Source organism: Parambassis ranga, chromosome 22 (genome assembly GCF_900634625.1).
Source record: "Parambassis ranga chromosome 22, fParRan2.1, whole genome shotgun sequence".
In the NCBI taxonomy this organism is placed as follows: Eukaryota; Metazoa; Chordata; class Actinopteri; family Ambassidae; genus Parambassis; species Parambassis ranga.
In genome coordinates, this window is record NC_041042.1 from 15,846,714 (window position 1) to 15,868,582 (window position 21,869).

Here is a 21,869-nt window from a genome sequence, read left to right on the forward strand (position 1 = left end):
GTGAAACCTCTTAAATGTGCAGTTTTTACATTTTGTAAATATATATATTTATATTAAGCATTTACAATCCTGATTATACAACTAATTAGCAAAAATGCAGGCACTTCACCAGCTCCCCCAGTGCCTATAAATAGGAAAAACCCACCATTTACACACACACACACACACACACACACACATACATATATGTATATATGTATATACACTCAACAAAAATATAAACGCAACACTTTTGTTTTTGCTCCCATGTTTCATGAGATGGACTTGAAGATCTAAACTTCATTCCAGATACACAATATTACCATTCCTCTCAAACATTGTTCACAAATCTGTCTAAATGTGTGATAGTGAGCACTTCTGCTTTGCTGAGATAATCCATCCCACCTCACAGGTGTGCCACATCAAGATGCTGATCTGACATCATGATTAGTGCACAGGTGTACCTCAAACTGCCCACAATAAAAGGCCACCCTGAAATGTGCAGTTTTGTCTCACAGCAAAATGCCACAGATGCCACAAGCACTGAGGGAGCGTGCAATTGGCATGCTGACAGCAGGAATGTCAACCAGGTCTGTTGCTCGTGCATTGAATGTTCATTTCTCCACCATAAGCCGTCTCCAAAGGCGTTTCAGAGAATATGGCAGTACATCCAACCGGCCTCACAACCGCAGACCACGAGTAACCACACCAGCCCAGGACCTCCACATCCAGCAGGTTCACCTCCGAGATCGTCTGAGACCAGCCACTCAGACAGCTGCTGAAACAATTGGTTTGCATAACCAACCTAATTTCTGCACAAACTGTCAGAAACCGTCTCAGGGAAGCTCAACTGCATGCTCGTCGTCCTCATCGGGGTCTTAACCTGACTCCAGATCGTCGCCGTAACAGACTTGAGTGGGCAAATGCTCACATTCGATGGCGTCTAGCACGTTGGAGAGGTGTTCTCTTCACGGATGAATCTCGGTTTACATTGTTCAGGGCAGATGGCAGACAGCGTGTGTGGCGTCGTGTGGGTGAGCGCTTTGCTGATGTCAATGTTGTGGATCGAGTGGCCCATGGTGGTGGTGGGGTCATGGTATGGGCAGGCATCTGTTATGGACGAAGAACACAGGTGCATTTTATTGATGGCATTTTGAATGCACAGAGATACCGTGATGAGATCCTGAGGCCCATTGTTGTGCCATACATCCATGAACATCACCTCATGTTTCAGCAAGATAATGCACGGCCCCATGTTGCAAGGATCTGTACACAATTCTTGGAAGCTGAAAATGTCCCAGTTCTTGCATGGCCAGCATACTCACCGGACATGTCACCCATTGAACATGTTTGGGATGTGCTTGACCGGCGTATACGACAGCGTGCACCAGTTCCCACTAATATCCAGCAACTTCGCACAGCCATTGAAGAGGAGTGGACCAACATTCCACAGGCCACAATAGACAATCTGATAAACTCTATGCGAAGAAGATGTGTTGCACTGCATGAGGCAAATGGTGGTCACACCAGATACTGACTGGTTCTGAGTCCCCAGACCGCCAATAAAGCAGAAACAAAATGCACATTTCAGGGTGGCCTTTTATTGTGGGCAGTTTGAGGTACACCTGTGCACTAATCATGATGTCAGATCAGCATCTTGATGTGGCACACCTGTGAGGTGGGATGGATTATCTCAGCAAAGCAGAAGTGCTCACTATCACACATTTAGACAGATTTGTGAACAATGTTTGAGAGGAATGGTAATGTTGTGTATCTGGAATGAAGTTTAGATCTTCAAGTCCATCTCATGAAACATGGGAGCTGTTACTTCCACTGGGGTGTTCGTTTTTTTGGTTGGTTCTGTGCTTTGTTTCAGATGCCCAATCAACAGGGACCTTCTACTGATCAGCTGCACCTGGTCATCTGCTGAGGGTATAAGAAGGCCCTTCCTCCACTCTTCACTCTCTCTCTCTCTCTCAGCCAGCAGGAGCAGAGCCACACCACACCACACCACCTTGTTTATTTTGTTAGTTCTGTTGTAAATTAATTTGTAAATAAATGTAAATCTTATTTTAAACCACTTGCTGTGCTGTCATGTTGCTACCCCCTGAGCCAGGGTCGTAACATATGGGGGCTCGTCCGGGATCTTCTGAAACCATTTTGTTACTTTTTGAGGCATGGCAAGTGTTATTGAGTTTATTTTAATGTGGTGTGGTGTGTAGGTTGTCCTTCCCTTTTTGTGGTAAACCCTGGTAAGGTAGGCGCCGAGTGAACCAGCTGGACTGATCTGTCAGTTCTTCCGTCGGTTTACTACTTTGTTGTTTTGCCTTTTTTGTTTTGAGGTAATCCTGGGTGGGAACATCAGTTCCTGTTGGGGGTATGTTGCACAGTGTGGCTGCTTAAGACTAGCCGGACACACTGTGTAGCCCTTTGCCTCGAGCCCGGCACGCCTCACAGAAGACAGTTAGGCATAAGGAAGTCCTGAAAGATGTCAGGGACTGGGGTTTACCTTTTTGAGTTTTGTTAGTATTCCGTTTTCAATTTTGTTTCTTGGGAGGACTGTGGCTGGCTTGAACTGTTAAGTTGAGTGTCTGCAACTTGGCAGGGAGTTCTGCGGCTTCATTATGGTGCTTAAGTTTTGTGTGGCTTTTACTAATGAACTTTGTGTAGCTGGGTTTCCTTGTGTGTGCATCTTCAGATGATTCGTGGGCAGTAATGCCATTTGTTTCTGAAAACCCATTCATGTAGCTCTTTTAGTGTTATGGGTTTTGTTTTGCATGCATCTGATGATGATTCGTGGGCAATTATGCCATTTGTTTAAGGAAACCTATTGGTGAAGTTCATTTGGTTTAAGGCAAATTTAGTACCTTTTAATGAAGAGAGCACATGATGTTGCCCTTTTGTGTGTAGTAATACTACTCTGTGCAGACACTTGGAGTAAAAAAAAACACATTTTGATGATTAAAAACTGTCCATTTTGTTTAAGGTCTTTCTAAGTATTTTGGCATGTCTTTGTAAGTTAAGTAGATGTGGTGTTGAAATGGCTAACTTGAGTTCATTAAAATTCTGCTGGGGCTGAAATGTGAATGATGTTTAATGGAAAAGATGAGATGCCTTGTGTGGCATCTCTTCTATGGGGGGAGGTGTTACGTCCACTGGGGTGTTCGTTTTTTTGGTTGGTTCTGTGCTTTGTTTCAGATGCCCAATCAACAGGGACCTTCTACTGATCAGCTGCACCTGGTCATCTGCTGAGGGTATAAGAAGGCCCTTCCTCCACTCTTCACTCTCTCTCTCTCAGCCAGCAGGAGCAGAGCCACACCACACCACCTTGTTTATTTTGTTAGTTCTGTTGTAAATTAATTTGTAAATAAATGTAAATCTTATTTTAAACCACTTGCTGTGCTGTCATGTTGCTACCCCCTGAGCCAGGGTCGTAACGGGAGCAAAAACAAAAGTGTTGCGTTTATATTTTTGTTGAGTGTATATGGACATAAGAGCAGTCTCAAGCTTCTGATCAACCACAGTCAGCAGTTACAGCCATAATTACAAAGCTTATTGCATATCACAGTCTGGCCGTCTGGAAAACACAAGATTTTGCAAAAATGTCTTTATGGTTTTAACAGATGTAGTGAACCACATAAATCTGTACGCAGGCGACTGCTGCCAGAGAGTTTTTCGGCAAGTCCTGGATCAGGAACAGCTCACTGCATCGGCAAAGAGAAAAAAAAAATCCTTAAACGACAAGAATATAAAATGTGTCCAATGAGAAATTAAGGATGGAAAGCGGCGTTTCCTCTTCAAACAGAGGTGATGATTGCAGACCCACATGTGTTGTACTGCACAGAGTCAGTTTACAAGGTCACTTGTTTTCAGGACTGATACATAGAATTTAAGATGTGAGAAGATGACGCAAATCTTGTAAATGTTCTCATCCTTGCTACAAGATCTGCAGTGGACGAACACTAATGCTGAGTGGGAAACACTGTCACTGGTGTGTAAAGGGAGTGTCTGTTGCATAGAACAGTTTTTTGCCAGTAAAACTGAATACAAGAAAATTGCTTCAATCCCCTCTGAAAATTCTTCTCTCTTATGCAAGAAAAAAAATAGAACAGCAAACAGCAGAGTCTGTGTAGTGTCAAACTCATTGGGTGAATTAGGACATCTGTCTGGCACTGGTTATGTGACACCGTATCACTGCTTTAATAGGTCTTTGAGCACAGCTCCTGCACTGGCCTCAGCCGGCACCAGCACAGGTGTGAAGGTGGGCAGACCGTCAGAGATGAGCTTCATGAGCAGGTGACCTCCCGAGCCAGCGGAGCCGGAACCAGCCAGCAGCGGCACTGCGGCGGAGCGAGGGGCCAGGAAGGGATTGGACTCCCCGGGTCGCTTGCTGGCTGCTGCTGCAGCTCCTGTGAGGTGAGGTACTTAGAAGTTAGAGAAACAACAAAGAAAACACGACAGAGAAAGAAGCATTCTGATGGTGCCGTGTACTCCCTTTTACCTGCAGCAGTGCTAGAAACTGCAGCGCTCGTTCTGCCTGGAGGTGGAGCGCTGAGAGACTTGATGTCATGAACTAGAAGCTTTGGTGCAGGCAGGGAAGGGGTCGATTCAATCTCCAAGAACTTAACAAACATCTCTGTGAAGGACTGCAGCACAGGAGAGGACAGAGAGTGGTGGTTTGGATTAGTTAGACGATTAATTGACACAAAATGAAGCCTAAACATGAACATGTCTGCTGCCTTTGTAATAAAAGCTATTCTGAGGAGGTATGACGGAGAGCCACTTTGTTCTTATTGTTCAGGGGTCAGTATAAACAATAAGAACTGTGTGTCCCTATGTTAAAAGCACATGTTTGTTTCTTACCGAGTTGAGTCCTTGGCCACTGTTGGGTCTCTGTGGAGTGTTTGGGACACTTTGTGCTCCTCTGCCTCCCAGCCAGCTCGACACCCATCCAGTAACACCGTGCCGTCCGTCCTCCTCCAACATCTACAAATAGAATGAAAGCATCGATAAACAATGTTGGACTCACAGGAGGAACAATCCTACCAACATCTAATGCTTCAGACTCAAACACCAAACAGACTCGGCTGTGGCTGCACCTGAACGCGTTACAGTGCTGTATGCTGCTGTGAGCGGAAATAACTCTCCATACCAGAAGGGGGCAGCAGTCTGGATTCATCCATCAATAAAAGGGAACAGTAGTGATCAACATTTTCACACCAATCTTTCACTACAGATGTGTCTGATAAATTAAGATGAGCTGATGCTTCAACCAGTCAGAGGCATCACCTCACTGATGGACTCCGCTGTGGATTCAACACGCTCAACTGACCAGAAAGTGGCCAACCGCGGTCCTACTCCTGCCAAATCACAGGGCGCACGGCGATGGCTGACACCGGCTGACTGACCGACAGGACGCTGTACTCCTGAGCTGTTTGGGTGGAGAGATAGAGAAGCATAAAGCATTCACACCGTGTATGCTTTATGCGCCCTTGAGCTGAGTGACACTGCACATCTGGCGCAACAGATGATCCACGCTGTAGTAGCCACATCTGGTTCACATGAACGCAACGAAAATATGATAAAACCCACAGCAATAAGGAGGTCAACAGTGGTACCTTTATTTTATTTTCGGATTCCGGAGTACTAACCGCGAAGATCAAGTGGGATCATTTCTGTCGTCAAATTTCAGATTCTACAAAAAAATCTTTTACAGTTTATACATTTCATCCGCCTGGAGAAACCCTGGAACGCTCCCTCTGCAGCGACTGATTGATCTCTATACAAAAATGTAGAGCAGCTCAGTTCCACGCTCTGCTGAGGTGAAACCTCTTAAATGTGCAGTTTTTACATTTTGTAAATATATATATTTATATTAAGCATTTACAATCCTGATTATACAACTAATTAGCAAAAATGCAGGCACTTCACCAGCTCCCCCAGTGCCTATAAATAGGAAAAACCCACCATTTATACACACACACACACACATACACATACATATATGTATATATGTATATATATGGACATAAGAGCAGTCTCAAGCTTCTGATCAACCACAGTCAGCAGTTACAGCCATAATTACAAAGCTTATTGCATATCACAGTCTGGCCGTCTGGAAAACACAAGATTTTGCAAAAATGTCTTTATGGTTTTAACAGATGTAGTGAACCACATAAATCTGTACGCAGGCGACTGCTGCCAGAGAGTTTTTCGGCAAGTCCTGGATCAGGAACAGCGCACTGCATTGGCAAAGAGAAAAAAAAATCCTTAAACGACAAGAATATAAAATGTGTCCAATGAGAAATTAAGGATGGAAAGCGGCGTTTCCTCTTCAAACAGAGGTGATGATTGCAGACCCACATGTGTTGTACTGCACAGAGTCAGTTTACAAGGTCACTTGTTTTCAGGACTGATACATAGAATTTAAGATGTGAGAAGATGACGCAAATCTTGTAAATGTTCTCATCCTTGCTACAAGATCTGCAGTGGACGAACACTAATGCTGAGTGGGAAACACTGTCACTGGTGTGTAAAGGGAGTGTCTGTTGCATAGAACAGTTTTTTGCCAGTAAAACTGAATACAAGAAAATTGCTTCAATCCCCTCTGAAAATTCTTCTCTCGTATGCAAGAAACAAAATTGAACAGCAAACAGCAGAGTCTGTGTAGTGTCAAACTCATTGGGTGAATTAGGACATCTGTCTGGCACTGGTTATGTGACACCGTATCACTGCTTTAACAAGTCTTTGAGCACAGCTCCTGCACTGGCCTCAGCTGACACCGGCACAGGTGTGAAGGTGGGCAGAGCGTCAGAGATGGGCTTCATGAGCAGGTGACCTCCCGAGCCAGCGGAGCCGGAACCAGCCAGCAGCGGCACTGCGGCGGAGCGAGGGGCCAGGAAGGGATTGGACTCCCCGGGTCGCTTGCTGGCTGCTGCTGCAGCTCCTGTGAGGTGAGGTACTTAGAAGTTAGAGAAACAACAAAGAAAACACGACAGAGAAAGAAGCATTCTGATGGTGCCGTGTACTCCCTTTTACCTGCAGCAGTGCTAGAAACTGCAGCGCTCGTTCTGCCTGGAGGTGGAGCGCTGAGAGACTTGATGTCATGAACTAGAAGCTTTGGTGCAGGCAGGGAAGGGGTCGATTCAATCTCCAAGAACTTAACAAACATCTCTGTGAAGGACTGCAGCACAGGAGAGGACAGAGAGTGGTGGTTTGGATTAGTTAGACGATTAATTGACACAAAATGAAGCCTAAACATGAACATGTCTGCTGCCTTTGTAATAAAAGCTATTCTGAGGAGGTATGACGGAGAGCCACTTTGTTCTTATTGTTCAGGGGTCAGTATAAACAATAAGAACTGTGTGTCCCTATGTTAAAAGCACATGTTTGTTTCTTACCGAGTTGAGTCCTTGGCCACTGTTGGGTCTCTGTGGAGTGTTTGGGACACTTTGTGCTCCTCTGCCTCCCAGCCAGCTCGACACCCATCCAGTAACACCGTGCCGTCCGTCCTCCTCCAACATCTACAAATAGAATGAAAGCATCGATAAACAATGTTGGACTCACAGGAGGAACAATCCTACCAACATCTAATGCTTCAGACTCAAACACCAAACAGACTCGGCTGTGGCTGCACCTGAACGCGTTACAGTGCTGTATGCTGCTGTGAGCGGAAATAACTCTCCATACCAGAAGGGGGCAGCAGTCTGGATTCATCCATCAATAAAAGGGAACAGTAGTGATCAACATTTTCACACCAATCTTTCACTACAGATGTGTCTGATAAATTAAGATGAGCTGATGCTTCAACCAGTCAGAGGCATCACCTCACTGATGGACTCCGCTGTGGATTCAACACGCTCAACTGACCAGAAAGTGGCCAACCGCGGTCCTACTCCTGCCAAATCACAGGGCGCACGGCGATGGCTGACACCGGCTGACTGACCGACAGGCCGCTGTACTCCTGAGCTGTTTGGGTGGAGAGATAGAGAAGCATAAAGCATTCACACCGTGTATGCTTTATGCGCCCTTGAGCTGAGTGACACTGCACATCTGGCGCAACAGATGATCCACGCTGTAGTAGCCACATCTGGTTCACATGAATGCAACGAAAATATGATAAAACCCACAGCAATAAGGAGGTCAACAGTGGTACCTTTATTTTATTTTCGGATTCCGGAGTACTAACCGCGAAGATCAAGTGGGATCATTTCTGTCGTCAAATTTCAGATTCTACAAAAAAATCTTTTACAGTTTATACATTTCATCCGCCTGGAGAAACCCTGGAACGCTCCCTCTGCAGCGACTGATTGATCTCTATACAAAAATGTAGAGCAGCTCAGTTCTAAATGTGCAGTTTTTACATTTTGTAAATATATATATTTATATTAAGCATTTACAATCCTGATTATACAACTAATTAGCAAAAATGCAGGCACTTCACCAGCTCCCCCAGTGCCTATAAATAGGAAAAACCCACCATTTATACACACACACACACACATACACATACATATATGTATATATATGGACATAAGAGCAGTCTCAAGCTTCTGATCAACCACAGTCAGCAGTTACAGCCATAATTACAAAGCTTATTGCATATCACAGTCTGGCCGTCTGGAAAACACAAGATTTTGCAAAAATGTCTTTATGGTTTTAACAGATGTAGTGAACCACATAAATCTGTACGCAGGCGACTGCTGCCAGAGAGTTTTTCGGCAAGTCCTGGATCAGGAACAGCTCACTGCATCGGCAAAGAGAAAAAAAAAATCCTTAAACGACAAGAATATAAAATGTGTCCAATGAGAAATTAAGGATGGAAAGCGGCGTTTCCTCTTCAAACAGAGGTGATGATTGCAGACCCACATGTGTTGTACTGCACAGAGTCAGTTTACAAGGTCACTTGTTTTCAGGACTGATACATAGAATTTAAGATGTGAGAAGATGACGCAAATCTTGTAAATGTTCTCATCCTTGCTACAAGATCTGCAGTGGACGAACACTAATGCTGAGTGGGAAACACTGTCACTGGTGTGTAAAGGGAGTGTCTGTTGCATAGAACAGTTTTTTGCCAGTAAAACTGAATACAAGAAAATTGCTTCAATCCCCTCTGAAAATTCTTCTCTCGTATGCAAGAAACAAAATTGAACAGCAAACAGCAGAGTCTGTGTAGTGTCAAACTCATTGGGTGAATTAGGACATCTGTCTGGCACTGGTTATGTGACACCGTATCACTGCTTTAACAAGTCTTTGAGCACAGCTCCTGCACTGGCCTCAGCCGACACCGGCACAGGTGTGAAGGTGGGCAGAGCGTCAGAGATGGGCTTCATGAGCAGGTGACCTCCCGAGCCAGCGGAGCCGGAACCAGCCAGCAGCGGCACTGCGGCGGAGCGAGGGGCCAGGAAGGGATTGGACTCCCCGGGTCGCTTGCTGGCTGCTGCTGCAGCTCCTGTGAGGTGAGGTACTTAGAAGTTAGAGAAACAACAAAGAAAACACGACAGAGAAAGAAGCATTCTGATGGTGCCGTGTACTCCCTTTTACCTGCAGCAGTGCTAGAAACTGCAGCGCTCGTTCTGCCTGGAGGTGGAGCGCTGAGAGACTTGATGTCATGAACTAGAAGCTTTGGTGCAGGCAGGGAAGGGGTCGATTCAATCTCCAAGAACTTAACAAACATCTCTGTGAAGGACTGCAGCACAGGAGAGGACAGAGAGTGGTGGTTTGGATTAGTTAGACGATTAATTGACACAAAATGAAGCCTAAACATGAACATGTCTGCTGCCTTTGTAATAAAAGCTATTCTGAGGAGGTATGACGGAGAGCCACTTTGTTCTTATTGTTCAGGGGTCAGTATAAACAATAAGAACTGTGTGTCCCTATGTTAAAAGCACATGTTTGTTTCTTACCGAGTTGAGTCCTTGGCCACTGTTGGGTCTCTGTGGAGTGTTTGGGACACTTTGTGCTCCTCTGCCTCCCAGCCAGCTCGACACCCATCCAGTAACACCGTGCCGTCCGTCCTCCTCCAACATCTACAAATAGAATGAAAGCATCGATAAACAATGTTGGACTCACAGGAGGAACAATCCTACCAACATCTAATGCTTCAGACTCAAACACCAAACAGACTCGGCTGTGGCTGCACCTGAACGCGTTACAGTGCTGTATGCTGCTGTGAGCGGAAATAACTCTCCATACCAGAAGGGGGCAGCAGTCTGGATTCATCCATCAATAAAAGGGAACAGTAGTGATCAACATTTTCACACCAATCTTTCACTACAGATGTGTCTGATAAATTAAGATGAGCTGATGCTTCAACCAGTCAGAGGCATCACCTCACTGATGGACTCCGCTGTGGATTCAACACGCTCAACTGACCAGAAAGTGGCCAACCGCGGTCCTACTCCTGCCAAATCACAGGGCGCACAGCGATGGCTGACACCGGCTGACTGTCCCAGACTGTGCCTCTTACACTATAGGGTAGACTTTCTCCTGTTTTAAAAGTCATGGTCAGATTATTTCAGTTTTAATTGCTCTTTATTTTCCCTTTAGCTTGCCACCGGTTTCTGGAAAATAATTTTTATGGACCGGCCGTCCAGTAAAAATGGTGTACAGGCAGTCTGACTCTCTGCAGACAGCACGCTCTCCTAGACAAAATGTGTGGCTTTTTTTAGTCACTGTCATTCATGCTCTCTAATCATCAGGCATTCTCAAAGATGGACCCCACATAAAGGCTGCATGGATCACAGCAGTAGACTTAAAAGACACTAAAATGTGGGATAGCAGCTCCACTGAGGCAGATTCAGAGAAGTCGGCTGGTTTTGTGGGACACTTGGCTGCCGTAAACACGAGTTGAGTGGAAAATTTAAATAGCATTAACAGGAGATGAGGAAAGAATGACCTCCAACATAATAAAAATGGGTCTTCTGAGCAGTTCTAATCGCATTTGCCCCTCACACTGTATCTGTTTTCCTTTAAGAACGGGTTGGGTAATGTGCTTTGGAATCGTTGGACAGAATCCCACAGGGCTCCTGCCAGAAGATCTGGATAAGGAAATGCTTTCTTTTTCAGGGCTGAGCACAGACGGGATTCTCAGGGGCGGCTGGAGTTAAAAATGTAACTTTCGGTGGGTCTCTGAGGGACGTGTTTATGTAATTAATCATTTGAAAAGGCCTGTTGTCTCAGGGTCAGAGTGACAAAGGAAAAAAAAAAAACAGTGTGTGTAAATAGTGGAATCAAAGATTAAACAGGACAGACTGATAACATGCCGGTGTGCCACTCTGCTGTTATTATATATTTATAATATATATTTGAGTCAAATTTTGACCTAAATCACACAATGTGTTACAAACACGAGGAGGTTCAGCATGATAACCAAACCACAGCTAGCAGTTTCCCTTTGTCTTTATGCTAAGCTAAGCTAAGCTAAGCTGAACATCGTCGAGCTCCAGTTTGGTCACAAACTCTTAGCATATTTTCTAAAAAAGACTGACCTAAGAAACCAAAACTGAGACAACAGGAAGTTAAAAAAACAGAGACTCAAGTACAAGATCCTTTTTTTTTGTTTTCCATTAGTGCAGCGATTTGTCATGCATTAACTCCCAGTACAGCACAATGATGCAACCTGCTCACTGACTGATTAAGTTAAAACATGTAGTTAGAACAGCTGCCCAAAGCACATTTCTGCTTTTGCTTAAGCAAATACTTTGAATCTGAGTCAACAAATCTCTCACCTTATCAACATCTTCTCTGCTCAGCCCCAAGACGCTTCCCATGAGCCTCAGCACGTCAGCACGCTTGGTTTTAGGTGTATGGAAGTATCCCAGGAACAGGTTGTGCATCAAGACCCTGCAGACGGAGCAGCCGTGATGATGCAATTTAAGACAGCAGATGTCAAGCCAAACACAACAATACATAACGATTGTTTTCTCTGCTGACCATAACGTGTCTGAGACATTTTAGACACAACTATACTTACTTGTCTATCTTTCCCTCTGTGCTGTTCAGCAGGTTCATCAGTTTTCTTTGCGCCTCCTCTAACATCTCCTGTCGCACTTCCACTGCAACACAGATGGAGATGCAATGTTCAAGCCACAGCACAGCTGCATGTGTTCATTTAACAGCTCTGATTTCTGTTCTAAAACACTGTTTTAAATGAACAAATGTCAGGAGCAAAACAATATTTTCATGGAAATATAGTTTCTTTAAATGTATCTAATCTAAGAGAACACAAAACCATACCCTGTTTTATATTTATACACAAAACAATGCAATGAAATGTTCCCAGAGTGTCAAAAAATATCAGGATATCAGATTATCTGTGCAAACACAGCTAAATAAGCCTCTCACATGTGTGACTGTGGTTCACTGCTTTCTCACAGCCAGTTTAAAACTATTAATAGCTATACGTTTGCTATAAGTAACTGATTTGTAAAGCAAATATTAGGACTCATATCAGGCCTGGACAAATACAGTCTGAACAGCCAGAGGGCTGTGAAGAAAGACACTGTCTGTGACGCAATGGTTGTATCTGATAAGAGTGGGACCTTCGGAGAGTGACTTGAAGGAAGGTCTGGGCGGTGGTCTTTAAACCAAACGCACATAAAACCCGCTTTATTTTATCACAACCTCATGAGGACACCTGGGAATAATGGAAGTTTAAACAGAGTTTGGTTATTTTTGGTGAAAGATGACAGATATAAAAAAGGTCACCTTGTTTTTTCAGCTCTTCAATCTGGTCCTCCTTCAGATCGAGCTGATCAGTGAGACGAGATGCTGAATCTAGAGCAGCGTTGGCTTCATCCAGATTCATCTGAGAAGAAGAAAAATGCAGGTAAGGCATGACATGAAAAGATGGCCGATGTGATCCATATGACTGGTTATTGTCAGCTGTTTTACCTTGAAAGCAGACACCTGGTCCTCGAGCTTCAGGGCTTTTCTTCTCCACTCCTCCTTCTCCTTCTTGTGCTTTTCCAGCTCAGCCGAGTACATGGCTTTCTCCTCTGATAGTTAAAGAGACAATAAATGTATCACTACAGGAAATATGGAACTTCATGACCAGGCTGCAGGCATCATGCAAACACATGGTAAAAAGCCTGCCGACTTGCCTTGTTGGAATTGCTCTAGCACCATCTGCAGGTTGGAGAGCGACACTGCATACTGGTTGACCTGTTCTTGAGAGGTTCTGAGCTGGGCGAGCGCATCGTCCCTCTGCTTCACCACCCCACTTAACTGCTCCTGCAGAGACTCCACCTGCATGCTGGCCTGTTGGCTGAAGAGAAAGGGAGAGCATGTAATAATTTATGATGTTCTAAAAAGGAATGAATTTATATGTAAAATAAGAGGGGGTGTCAGACATTTTTTATTCTAACCTGGCATTCTCCACGGCGCTCGATGATGTGGCCAGTTTGTCATCCAGCAGCGCCACCCTCCTGCGCAGATCAGCCTCCCTGTCCTCTGCAGCGAGAGCTTCTCTTGTGTATGAATCTTCAATCTCCAACAGGTGGTTACGCAGCCGTTCCAGCTCCAGGTTGAGACGCTGTTCTTTATCCCTCATATGCTGCAGCTGTAAACAACAAAAAATAAATGTTTTCATATGTCTATTTATTGAAGTTTTTTAAATCTTCTTTCTGCCCATGATTCAGTTGATGTTAAAGGTCTACTTACCTCAGTCTGTACTGCTGTGGTCTCCATCTGTTTCTGCTTGAGTGCCATCATCACCTGATCTCTCTCCTGCTGGAACACCACAGCTTTCTCCTGCATGGACTTCATTTCATTCAAGAGCTGATTTAGCTCACCGGATTTACCCTAAATGACATCATTAACAGAGAAAACCAGAACATTTTGAATCATAACAGAGAAAGGAAAGAATAAACATTTGTGAAAAACACGCAAAGGTGACTTTAAAGTCAAGAGAGACCAACGACAGCAAAGTTAACTGACCTGCTCTTTGTCCTTGAGCATCCTCTCCACTGTTGCGGCCTTGTCACTTATTGCACTTAGTTCAAACTCCTTCTCTCTCAGCAGAAGGGAAACCTGCATGTTGGTCTCCTGCAGCGCTCTGAACTCTGATTCTTTTTCTCGAGAGCGAGCAGCTACCCGCTCGTTTTCTTCCTTTAGCTTCTTCACATCCATTTCCAGAATAAGAGCGCGCTCCTTCAGGTTAGTTACTGCCTGCTTCAACACCTCGTTGTCATTCTCGCGGTTACGTAGCGCCTCACTCACTTGAATTAACTGGTCTCCTTTGGTTTTGATGAGTAAGTCTTTCTCCCTTACAGACCTCTGCAGAGCTTCCAGTCTCTCTCTGACCATCCGAACCTCCTCAGCCTGACTTCTCTGCTCGCTCTCTGAGGCGGACGCTGAATTAGAGAGCCGGTGGTTGTTCTCCTGAAGAGTCCTGATGATGTTTTCCTTCTCAGCCAACTGTGCTTGCAGTCGTGCAACGTCTTGTTGCAGTTTCTCATTGTTTCCAGGTAAAGCCGTGTGTTGGCTGGGGACATCAGCTGTGACAGTGGGACCACTAGCCAGAGTGGCTTCAGGAGTCTGCGCTACATTGTCCAGTTTACCCAGCAGAACATCCTTGGTAGTGCTGAGCTGTGTGATGGTTTGCTGGACCTGTGCAAGTTCCAGACTCAGACTTCCCAGCCTCTTCTCCTTCTGCTCATAGCTGTGAATCAGGCGCGCGTAGTCCACCGACAGCTTGGAGCTACAGTCACTGTCGGCAGTGACCTGACCCTGCAGTTTGATGAGCTCCTCGTGCAGCTGAGCCGACTCGTGCTGCATGTTTTTGACCGTTGTGATCACCTGCTGCTTCCACTCCTCCATCTTCTTCACCTGCTGCTTCAGTGTGTCCCTCTCCTGTAGCAGCTCCTCAAACTGGTTGCTGCTGACGCCTCCGAGGCCAGAACCAGATTCTCCTCCCGTGGACTGCAGGACAGTCACCAGGGTTTGGCACTTCTGGGTCAATGCATCTATCTCTATGTCCTTCTCCCTGATAATTCGAGACAGGTTCTGGATGGTCTCCTTGAACATCTCTTGGCTTCCAGAAGGGTCGCTCATGTTGGAGAGGCGCTGGTTCTCCTGCTGAAGCTTCGACAGTGCGGCCTCCTTCCCTGCCATGATGTCCATGAGGCGGTGATAGTCGGAGCGGAGTTGGCTGTTCTCTCTGGTCTTCTCATTAAGGACAGCTAGCACTTGCTCTCTCTCCACAGCATACGCCTGCAGTTGCTGCTGTAAGAACAAGACGTCCTGGTTATGTCCACCACCCAAGGACACTCTGGCATGAAGCGCCTTAATCTCCAGATCCTTCTGTAGGATCATCTGGGAGAGTTTGCCCACTTCATCACGGGAAACCACCAGCTGATCCAGCTGTTTGGTCAACGAGAGGTTCTTCTCATTCAGCTGGTTGATCTCCATCTCTTTCTCCTTGATGCCTTTCACAAGTCTTTCTATCTCTACCTTTGACAGGTCGTGTTTCTCATTGCCGTTTTCCTGATTCAGAGCCTGGTTCTTCTCCTCCTGCAGGATGACTTCTCCCTGCACATGTGGAGAGTTGGCACGGCCCTGACTTTCACAGAGCTGATCCACCGTTTGCTGGAGGCAAGCTATCTCTTCCTCTTTGGCATGAATGAGTCTGTCGTAGTTGAGCGTTGTCTGTTGGTGGCGAGATTGGGCCTGTTCCAGCTCACTCTGCTGAGCCTGCAGAGACTGCTGAGACAGAAGCAAGGAGGCCTGTTGTTCCTCCATGGTTCTCCTTAGGGCCTGGACCTCCTCTTCCAGTTGTTTCCTGGAGGATTTGAGCTGTGTGATTTCTGTCTCCAGCTCTGTGATGATGTCAAGAGTCCTGGGCTCAGCCACAGGTTGAGGTCTTCCCTGCTGATCCTTGAGGCGATCAATCTCCTCTTTCAAATGGCTGTTCTCCTCCTTCATGCCCCCCAGGTGTTTGTCCTTTTCCTCTAGTGACTGTTTGAGAGTTTCCGCTTCTTTGGTCACAACTGAAATGCGGGTCTCCATCTCTGTCTGTAACTCTGCAGCGTTTTGTTTTAAAGTCTCCATGAAGACATCCTTCTCTTGCAGCAAATCTGTGAGCTGCTTCTGCCCTGCAACTGTGATGGAAAGCATTTCATTGGTGTCTCTGTGGTCGGATGCCAGCTGCTCCATGTCTCTCTTCAGCTGAGCTATCTCCATGTCCTTTTCTTGGTTTAGTTTGATGGTGCGTTCATGCTCAGTCTGTAAAGCGGAGGCATCCATGGATCGAGCCCGAGTCAGCTCCTCGATAGTCTGCTTGTACTGTTTCACCTGTTGTGTTAGGGCCCTCTCAGCCTGTGTCAATTCACCTTCAAGCTGATTCTTCTCCAGCTTTAACGCTTCAATACGAGTATCCTTCTCCCTCACTATCCTGTTCAGAGCAGTTTGGCTTTCCTGCAGCTGGATGGTTAGCTCCTCTACTTTACCCAGAGTCTGCACACTGTTTTCCTTCAACCTCCTGTTCTCCATTTTCAAGTCATAGTCCTCAGACATCACCTTCTCATGAGAGCACCTTATCTCATCTAGTTCTCTCTTGAGGTCTGACAGTTCCTGCTCCTTCCCTGCTAGCTCCTCTTTAGCTCCATGAGCCTCAGCTCCTCTCTCTATTCCTTGATCCAGCCCTGCTTTAGCAGCAGATTGCTCCTTCTCCCTCTCCTGTAGCGTCTTCTTCAGCTCTGTGACTTCTCTCCTTGAGTCCCGGCTCTGTTCCTGGGCATGTCCCAGTTTGTCTTTCAGCTCCTTCACTGTGCGTTCCAGCTGCTGTTTTCCCATGTGAAGGTCGTTTAGGGTGAAAGCACTCTGGCTAAATTTCTCTTTTTGAGACTCTAGCTCCTGCTCTAATGCCCTTTTCTGGTCCTTGGTGGTGCTGAGCTCTGCAGTCATTCTTGTCAGCTGTGCATCGACCTCCTTCAACTGTCCAGTGAGCTGCTCCTTCACTGTGATCATGTGCTAAAGAGAATAAACAGGTTGTTACCATATTTAGGAGGTGAAATGTAACTAAAGTTAGACAAAACAAGGCATTGCAGTCAGATTCAGACCTGTGTTGCTTCCTGGTTTTGCCGGTCCAGTTCCTCCAGCTCAGACATCAGGGTGTCCCGTTCTTCCTCAGTAACTCTCAGGGCCTTTTCTCTCCTCTCCAGCTCCAACTTCAGATCCTCCAGTGACTCCACATTAGGATCAGCACTGCTATTGCTAACCATTTGTTCCTGTGTTTCTTTTAGTATTTGTTGCAGATTAAGCTGTGAAAAGAAAGCAGGATGAACACCCCAGTTTGCCCATATATGTACCTAGAAATATATAGACAGAGAAAATGATTAGGTAAACAAACCTTTTCTTGTTCTAGAACCTCCTTTTCTTGCCTCAGTGTCCCAATAATTGTGTTCAGTTCTAAGATGTCTGCATGCTCGACTTCTTCCTTTGGTTGTGCCTGAAGATAACAAAAAAAACACACACATTCAAATGGAGGTAATAAATACAAATCCTTCTCCTACTACAACTACAGCATATAACACCATGTGTTTATGCTCATACTTACCTCAGCCAGGCTTTTCAGTCTTTCTATTTCTTTTTCTGCAACTACAAAGAAGGAATTTGAGTAAATATAAGTTCTAAAACAGTATCTGCCACTGTGTGACACAAAATAAACTAAACTCTACCTGTAAGGTTATTTTTTAACATGTGGATCTTTTGATCTAGCTGGGCTTTCTGCAGAGCCTTCCCCTCCTGCTCCTGTACTCGTGTCTGGAGCTCGGCCACAGAGGTCTGCAGCCGTGTGTAGTTCTGCAGTAGCACGGTGTTCTCTTCCTGAGCGTCATCCTTCTCCAGTTGAAGTGAGGCCTGTTTCCTCTGAGCCTCCTGCAGACTGGCAGTCAGCTCAGCCAGCTGCTTCTCACGCTGCTCTGCAGCTTCCTGCAGGGACTGTATGGATTTTTGGAGCTCCGGCAGTATTGAGGTGTCTGATGGGGAACTAGCTTGATCACCTGGGAAAAATGATTTAGATCAATTCACAACGATGTCTAATTTTGCTTACTGCAAAAGTTTAAACTTGGATTCCCCTCTCCCCTAAGTTTCAATAATGAACGAACCACTCTGAAGCTGTTCCTCCAGCTCTTCTATCCTCTCTTCGTACTCTGCAAGCTCCTCTCTGTGCCGCCGGGTGACGTCAGCCATCTTCTGCCGCTGGGCGTCCTGCAGTGCTGCCAGTTCGTGCTGGTGTTCATCCACCTCACGACTCATTTCATCTCGTAGGTCCTGTTCCAGCGACAACATCAAAGTTACAGCCTCAGTATCTGTGCTGTCTGCACATTTATATTTTACAATACATTATAATCCATACAACAAACAATAAGAAGCTATAACAATTACCTTAATAGTCCTTTGAAGCTTGAGAATTTCTGTCTGGTCACCATTACTGGATCCTGTTGCTGCTGATGTCTGTGGTATGGAGAAAGAGTTTTATGTGTGTTGACATGTAGACCATGTCCATATAACCATATCTCCATATGTATCAAAACATCTGAAAGTCTTTAAAACATCTTCCTTATTTTCACCTGAGACATTCGCCTCCAGTGTGCCACCTCCGCCTCCAGGCGCATGACTTCTGTTGACAGCCTGTTGATCTCCTGCTGAGACCAAAGGACGTCACTGAGGTCAACCTCATCACCATGGAAGCCCTGGTGAGACCCTGAGGGGCGTGACAGGAAGGAGGCAGCAGAGGAAGAGGTAGTGGTCGAGGCAGCAGTGGTAACCGGCAGCACTGCGGCGCTGACTGCAGCGGACTGAGCTGACTGCTGCAGCTTCTGGACCTCTTCTTGGAGTCCACTCTGCCGAGCTTTCAGGTGACTAATCTCCACCTGAGAAGACACAAATAAAGCCAGTATTAACATGGGTTTTATGTCTGCGTCTGTTTTGATGATGATGGGTTTTTCTGGTGGAAGCACTTTTGTCCCAATTTCCCTCTTTCTTGTGCAAATACTTGTGTACGCACATCTTTCTGTTGCAGAAGGCTTCTGTATTCTGCAGACTGGCGCTTATTCTGAAGCTCCGCTGCCTCCAGTTTCTCCTCAAGTTCTGCGTGAAGCGTTTTCAACCGGTCATACTGCAACAAAGAAAAAGACAGGAGACATAAGTCACTAAATATGCAGGACATTATATAATTTTCAAATAACAACATCAAATTTACAATTTTAAATCAGCCCCATTTGAACATAGAGATGAGATCAGTGGAATTCTTATTAAAGAATTAAACTGGTGCCATCGCATATTGTTTGCAGTTATGAACAATAAATCCACAAAAAAAGAGCACATAAGTAGTATAGAGACCAATTTTAAAATGCCTAAGTAACAGCTGTAGCAGTAGCTGTAAAATGGAGTAAGCTGTTATACTTCTGTCGGAGCTATTTTTAGCCAGAGATCACTACACATTTGATACTCTAAAGATTATTTATAGCAGGTGCTGAATACTAGAAAACAGATTTTTATAGTGCTGAAATAGGACAATCTATTTCCTGGAAACAGTCTTCTCAGTGCAGGCATGTATGTTTAGGTTGAGACCTCAGAATGACTGTGACATTACTGAGCTCTGCACTGAAACTGCTGGATGTGAACCTTAGAAGCTTGAAGTATATGCTTTATATATTTAGGCATGATTAATTTCTAGGGAAGATAAGATTTACTCTTATGTTTTTTGCTCTTTGCTGAGAAAGGTGTAGAGTTTTACACACTGAGAAAGTAAGCATAGTATCAAACCTCAGATCTCTGGCTTGAAAATGCAGTCTGGACTTCAGCCAGCTTGGAGTTGGATACCTGCAGTTCTGTGGCAGCATCTGTAGTTACATGGGGAAAAACTGCATCAAAAACATCCGTGGTAGATGCACTGACACAGCAAGAATAAACCATAACAGAAACACATTAAAACAGTCATGATGATCCTTTTTGTAATTGGGAACACGTGGCTTTACCCACCATGGCACACAGTCACAGATCTGCTTAACAAGGCTCACATGACAAACAAACATGCTAGGCTGAGCAGGCCAACATTTCTAAACATGTTGTCAGAGCAGCTGAATGTAGCTCAGCCCAGACTCATTACCACATGTTAAAGCCCCAGTTTAAGCACCAATGAATCCCCTCCCTCTCTTCTTAAATAATTACTTTAAATGCCTCCCTACAGTGATATGACTTCATAGCAGCAGCTGTGAGTTGGAGATCTGTGGCCAAAGTTCTCTTTCAGTCGATGTTTTTTATCACTCAGTGTCTGTTTGCTTTACACTGATGCCACTGTGAAGTTCAATTGGCCGAATGTGATGCAGTTCTTTATTGCATTTTGACTTCATAACATAATTTTAGGTACAAGCTACAGCTTAAGAAGAAAATGATGAAAACTGGAAGCCAAACAATGCCTCGAATTTGCAAACACACACTCGTTTTTAAGCCAAAAGTTCACTACAGCATAGTTATGTTTCTACTGCTAGCATACATTTGAGAGCCACGACTAATCCATTCACAAAAAACATTAGACAGCATCAGGATCCTGAACAGGTGAATCATGATTTTCACTGTAAATAAACAAAAAATGCTTAAATCTTGTTTAAAATAAAATTTGCTGGTAACCTAATACATATTCCTGACTCTACAGCAAACTGTACACTCAATAATTAAGTTGTTATAGGGTACACTCATGCAGTAAAGAAAAAGCACAATCTGTGTTCTTACAGAAACCTTTATATTTCAGAGTAAAGTCTTAAAGGCAGGCGTAATGAGAGACTCACAATCCTTGACTTCCCAACTCCTTTTAAGTGCTAATAACGTTTATTTAAACGCATTTATGCTGCTAACGTAAGAAACACAGCAGATATGTCCTTAAATATATCTGGAAAATATGCTGTCACCTACAGATGTGAAGTTAGAAAGTCAGACTCAGGTGTACCACAAAAAAAAGCAGAAACTCAGACTTACCTCCGACCTCCTCCATCCCCTCCAGCAACATGTCTTTGGTAAAGTTTGATATCTGTCCGGTGAAAGATGACAGGCTCCCGCCGACCTGGCCCAGCGACTGGCCCAGGCCAGAGCCGAGTCCACCGAGCCACGATGACATCTTCAGATGGAGTAAAAAAACAAACAAAAACAAAGCAGGCCCGACAGGAAGGGGAGTTAGCCTAGCTTTGACCCGAAAGATGGAGCTTAGTCATTCAGCTCAGCTGTCAACTTAAACCACGACGAGGCCGTTAACTTTAAAATCCACTTAAATCTTCCGTAACAAAGTCGCTTTCCAGGCTGACAGACGCTCATTTAGCTAGCACCGAACCCGGCTGCTAACAGCTGATCGTTCGCCTGAAGGAATTCGTCCAGGCAAGCGAGTTAAACGGCATCATATGACAGTCAAACGGCTAATACTTTCATTTACGACTTGTGACGGTGGAGTCTGAATATTCTGCGGTCGGTGTGCGGTGTTTTCATGTCAGTTAGAAGCAGGACTACACACCACAGCGCCCTGAAAGTGCCACCTCAACTGCAGCCATTATCAGCTCGGCAGTAGCGATGGCTGTCAGGTTTGACGTGGACACTGAGCGTGAAAGCGGTGCATTGTGGGATACTGGAGGACCAACAAACCAATGTGTAGATACTACACGGCAATCACAGTCAAAGAACTACTCGATCAAATGTAAAAAATATCAACACAAGCACAAAACTGTCTCGAATGTAGAGTTGTTTATAACATGATATATTATTCTGTTAATATTGTTTGTTTAGGTTTGTTAGACATACAACGTATAAATAATATTTAATTCAGTTTTAGATAAAGTCCAAACATCCCCCAACAAAATGGCATGTTGTATAAAAACAGAGGCACGTGCCTCCAACACACA

At 44.9% G+C, this 21,869-nt stretch overlaps 1 protein-coding gene across 1 annotated transcript; it reads right to left on the minus strand.

Annotated features, from left to right (window-relative positions):
* Positions 1-3,522: 3,522 nt before the first annotated feature.
* trip11 (thyroid hormone receptor interactor 11) lies at positions 3,523-21,549 on the minus strand. Its single transcript, XM_028395731.1, has 27 exons — positions 20,959-21,549; positions 19,750-19,826; positions 18,989-19,099; positions 18,552-18,854; positions 18,367-18,435; positions 18,087-18,252; positions 17,658-17,981; positions 17,537-17,577; positions 17,330-17,428; positions 17,040-17,240; positions 13,918-16,950; positions 13,642-13,782; positions 13,347-13,540; positions 13,083-13,246; positions 12,874-12,977; positions 12,688-12,787; positions 11,954-12,035; positions 11,709-11,823; positions 9,885-10,007; positions 9,523-9,667; positions 9,255-9,430; positions 7,380-7,502; positions 7,018-7,162; positions 6,750-6,925; positions 4,843-4,965; positions 4,481-4,625; positions 3,523-4,388 (listed from the first exon to the last, which is right to left on the minus strand). The coding sequence occupies exons 1-27, from the start codon at positions 21,095-21,097 to the stop codon at positions 4,171-4,173; spliced, it is 6,837 nt and encodes a 2,278-aa protein (XP_028251532.1). The 5' UTR covers positions 21,098-21,549; the 3' UTR covers positions 3,523-4,170.
* Between the last annotated feature and the right edge of the window lie 320 nt (positions 21,550-21,869).

What these genes read in the sequence shown, in the direction of transcription:
- trip11 (XM_028395731.1), bottom strand. Translation starts at nt 21,097, where the DNA reads ATGTCATCGTGGCTCGGTGGACTCGGCTCTGGCCTGGGCCAGTCGCTG. An exon ending in GCTAGAGCAATTCCAACAAG is followed by an intron (nt 12,978 to 13,082) that starts GCAAGTCGGCAG and finishes TTTAACTATCAG; the next exon opens with AGGAGAAAGCCATGTACTCG. An exon ending in CTGTGCCGGTGTCAGCTGAG is followed by an intron (nt 4,966 to 6,749) that starts GCCAGTGCAGGA and finishes TTCTATTTGTAG; the next exon opens with ATGTTGGAGGAGGACGGACG.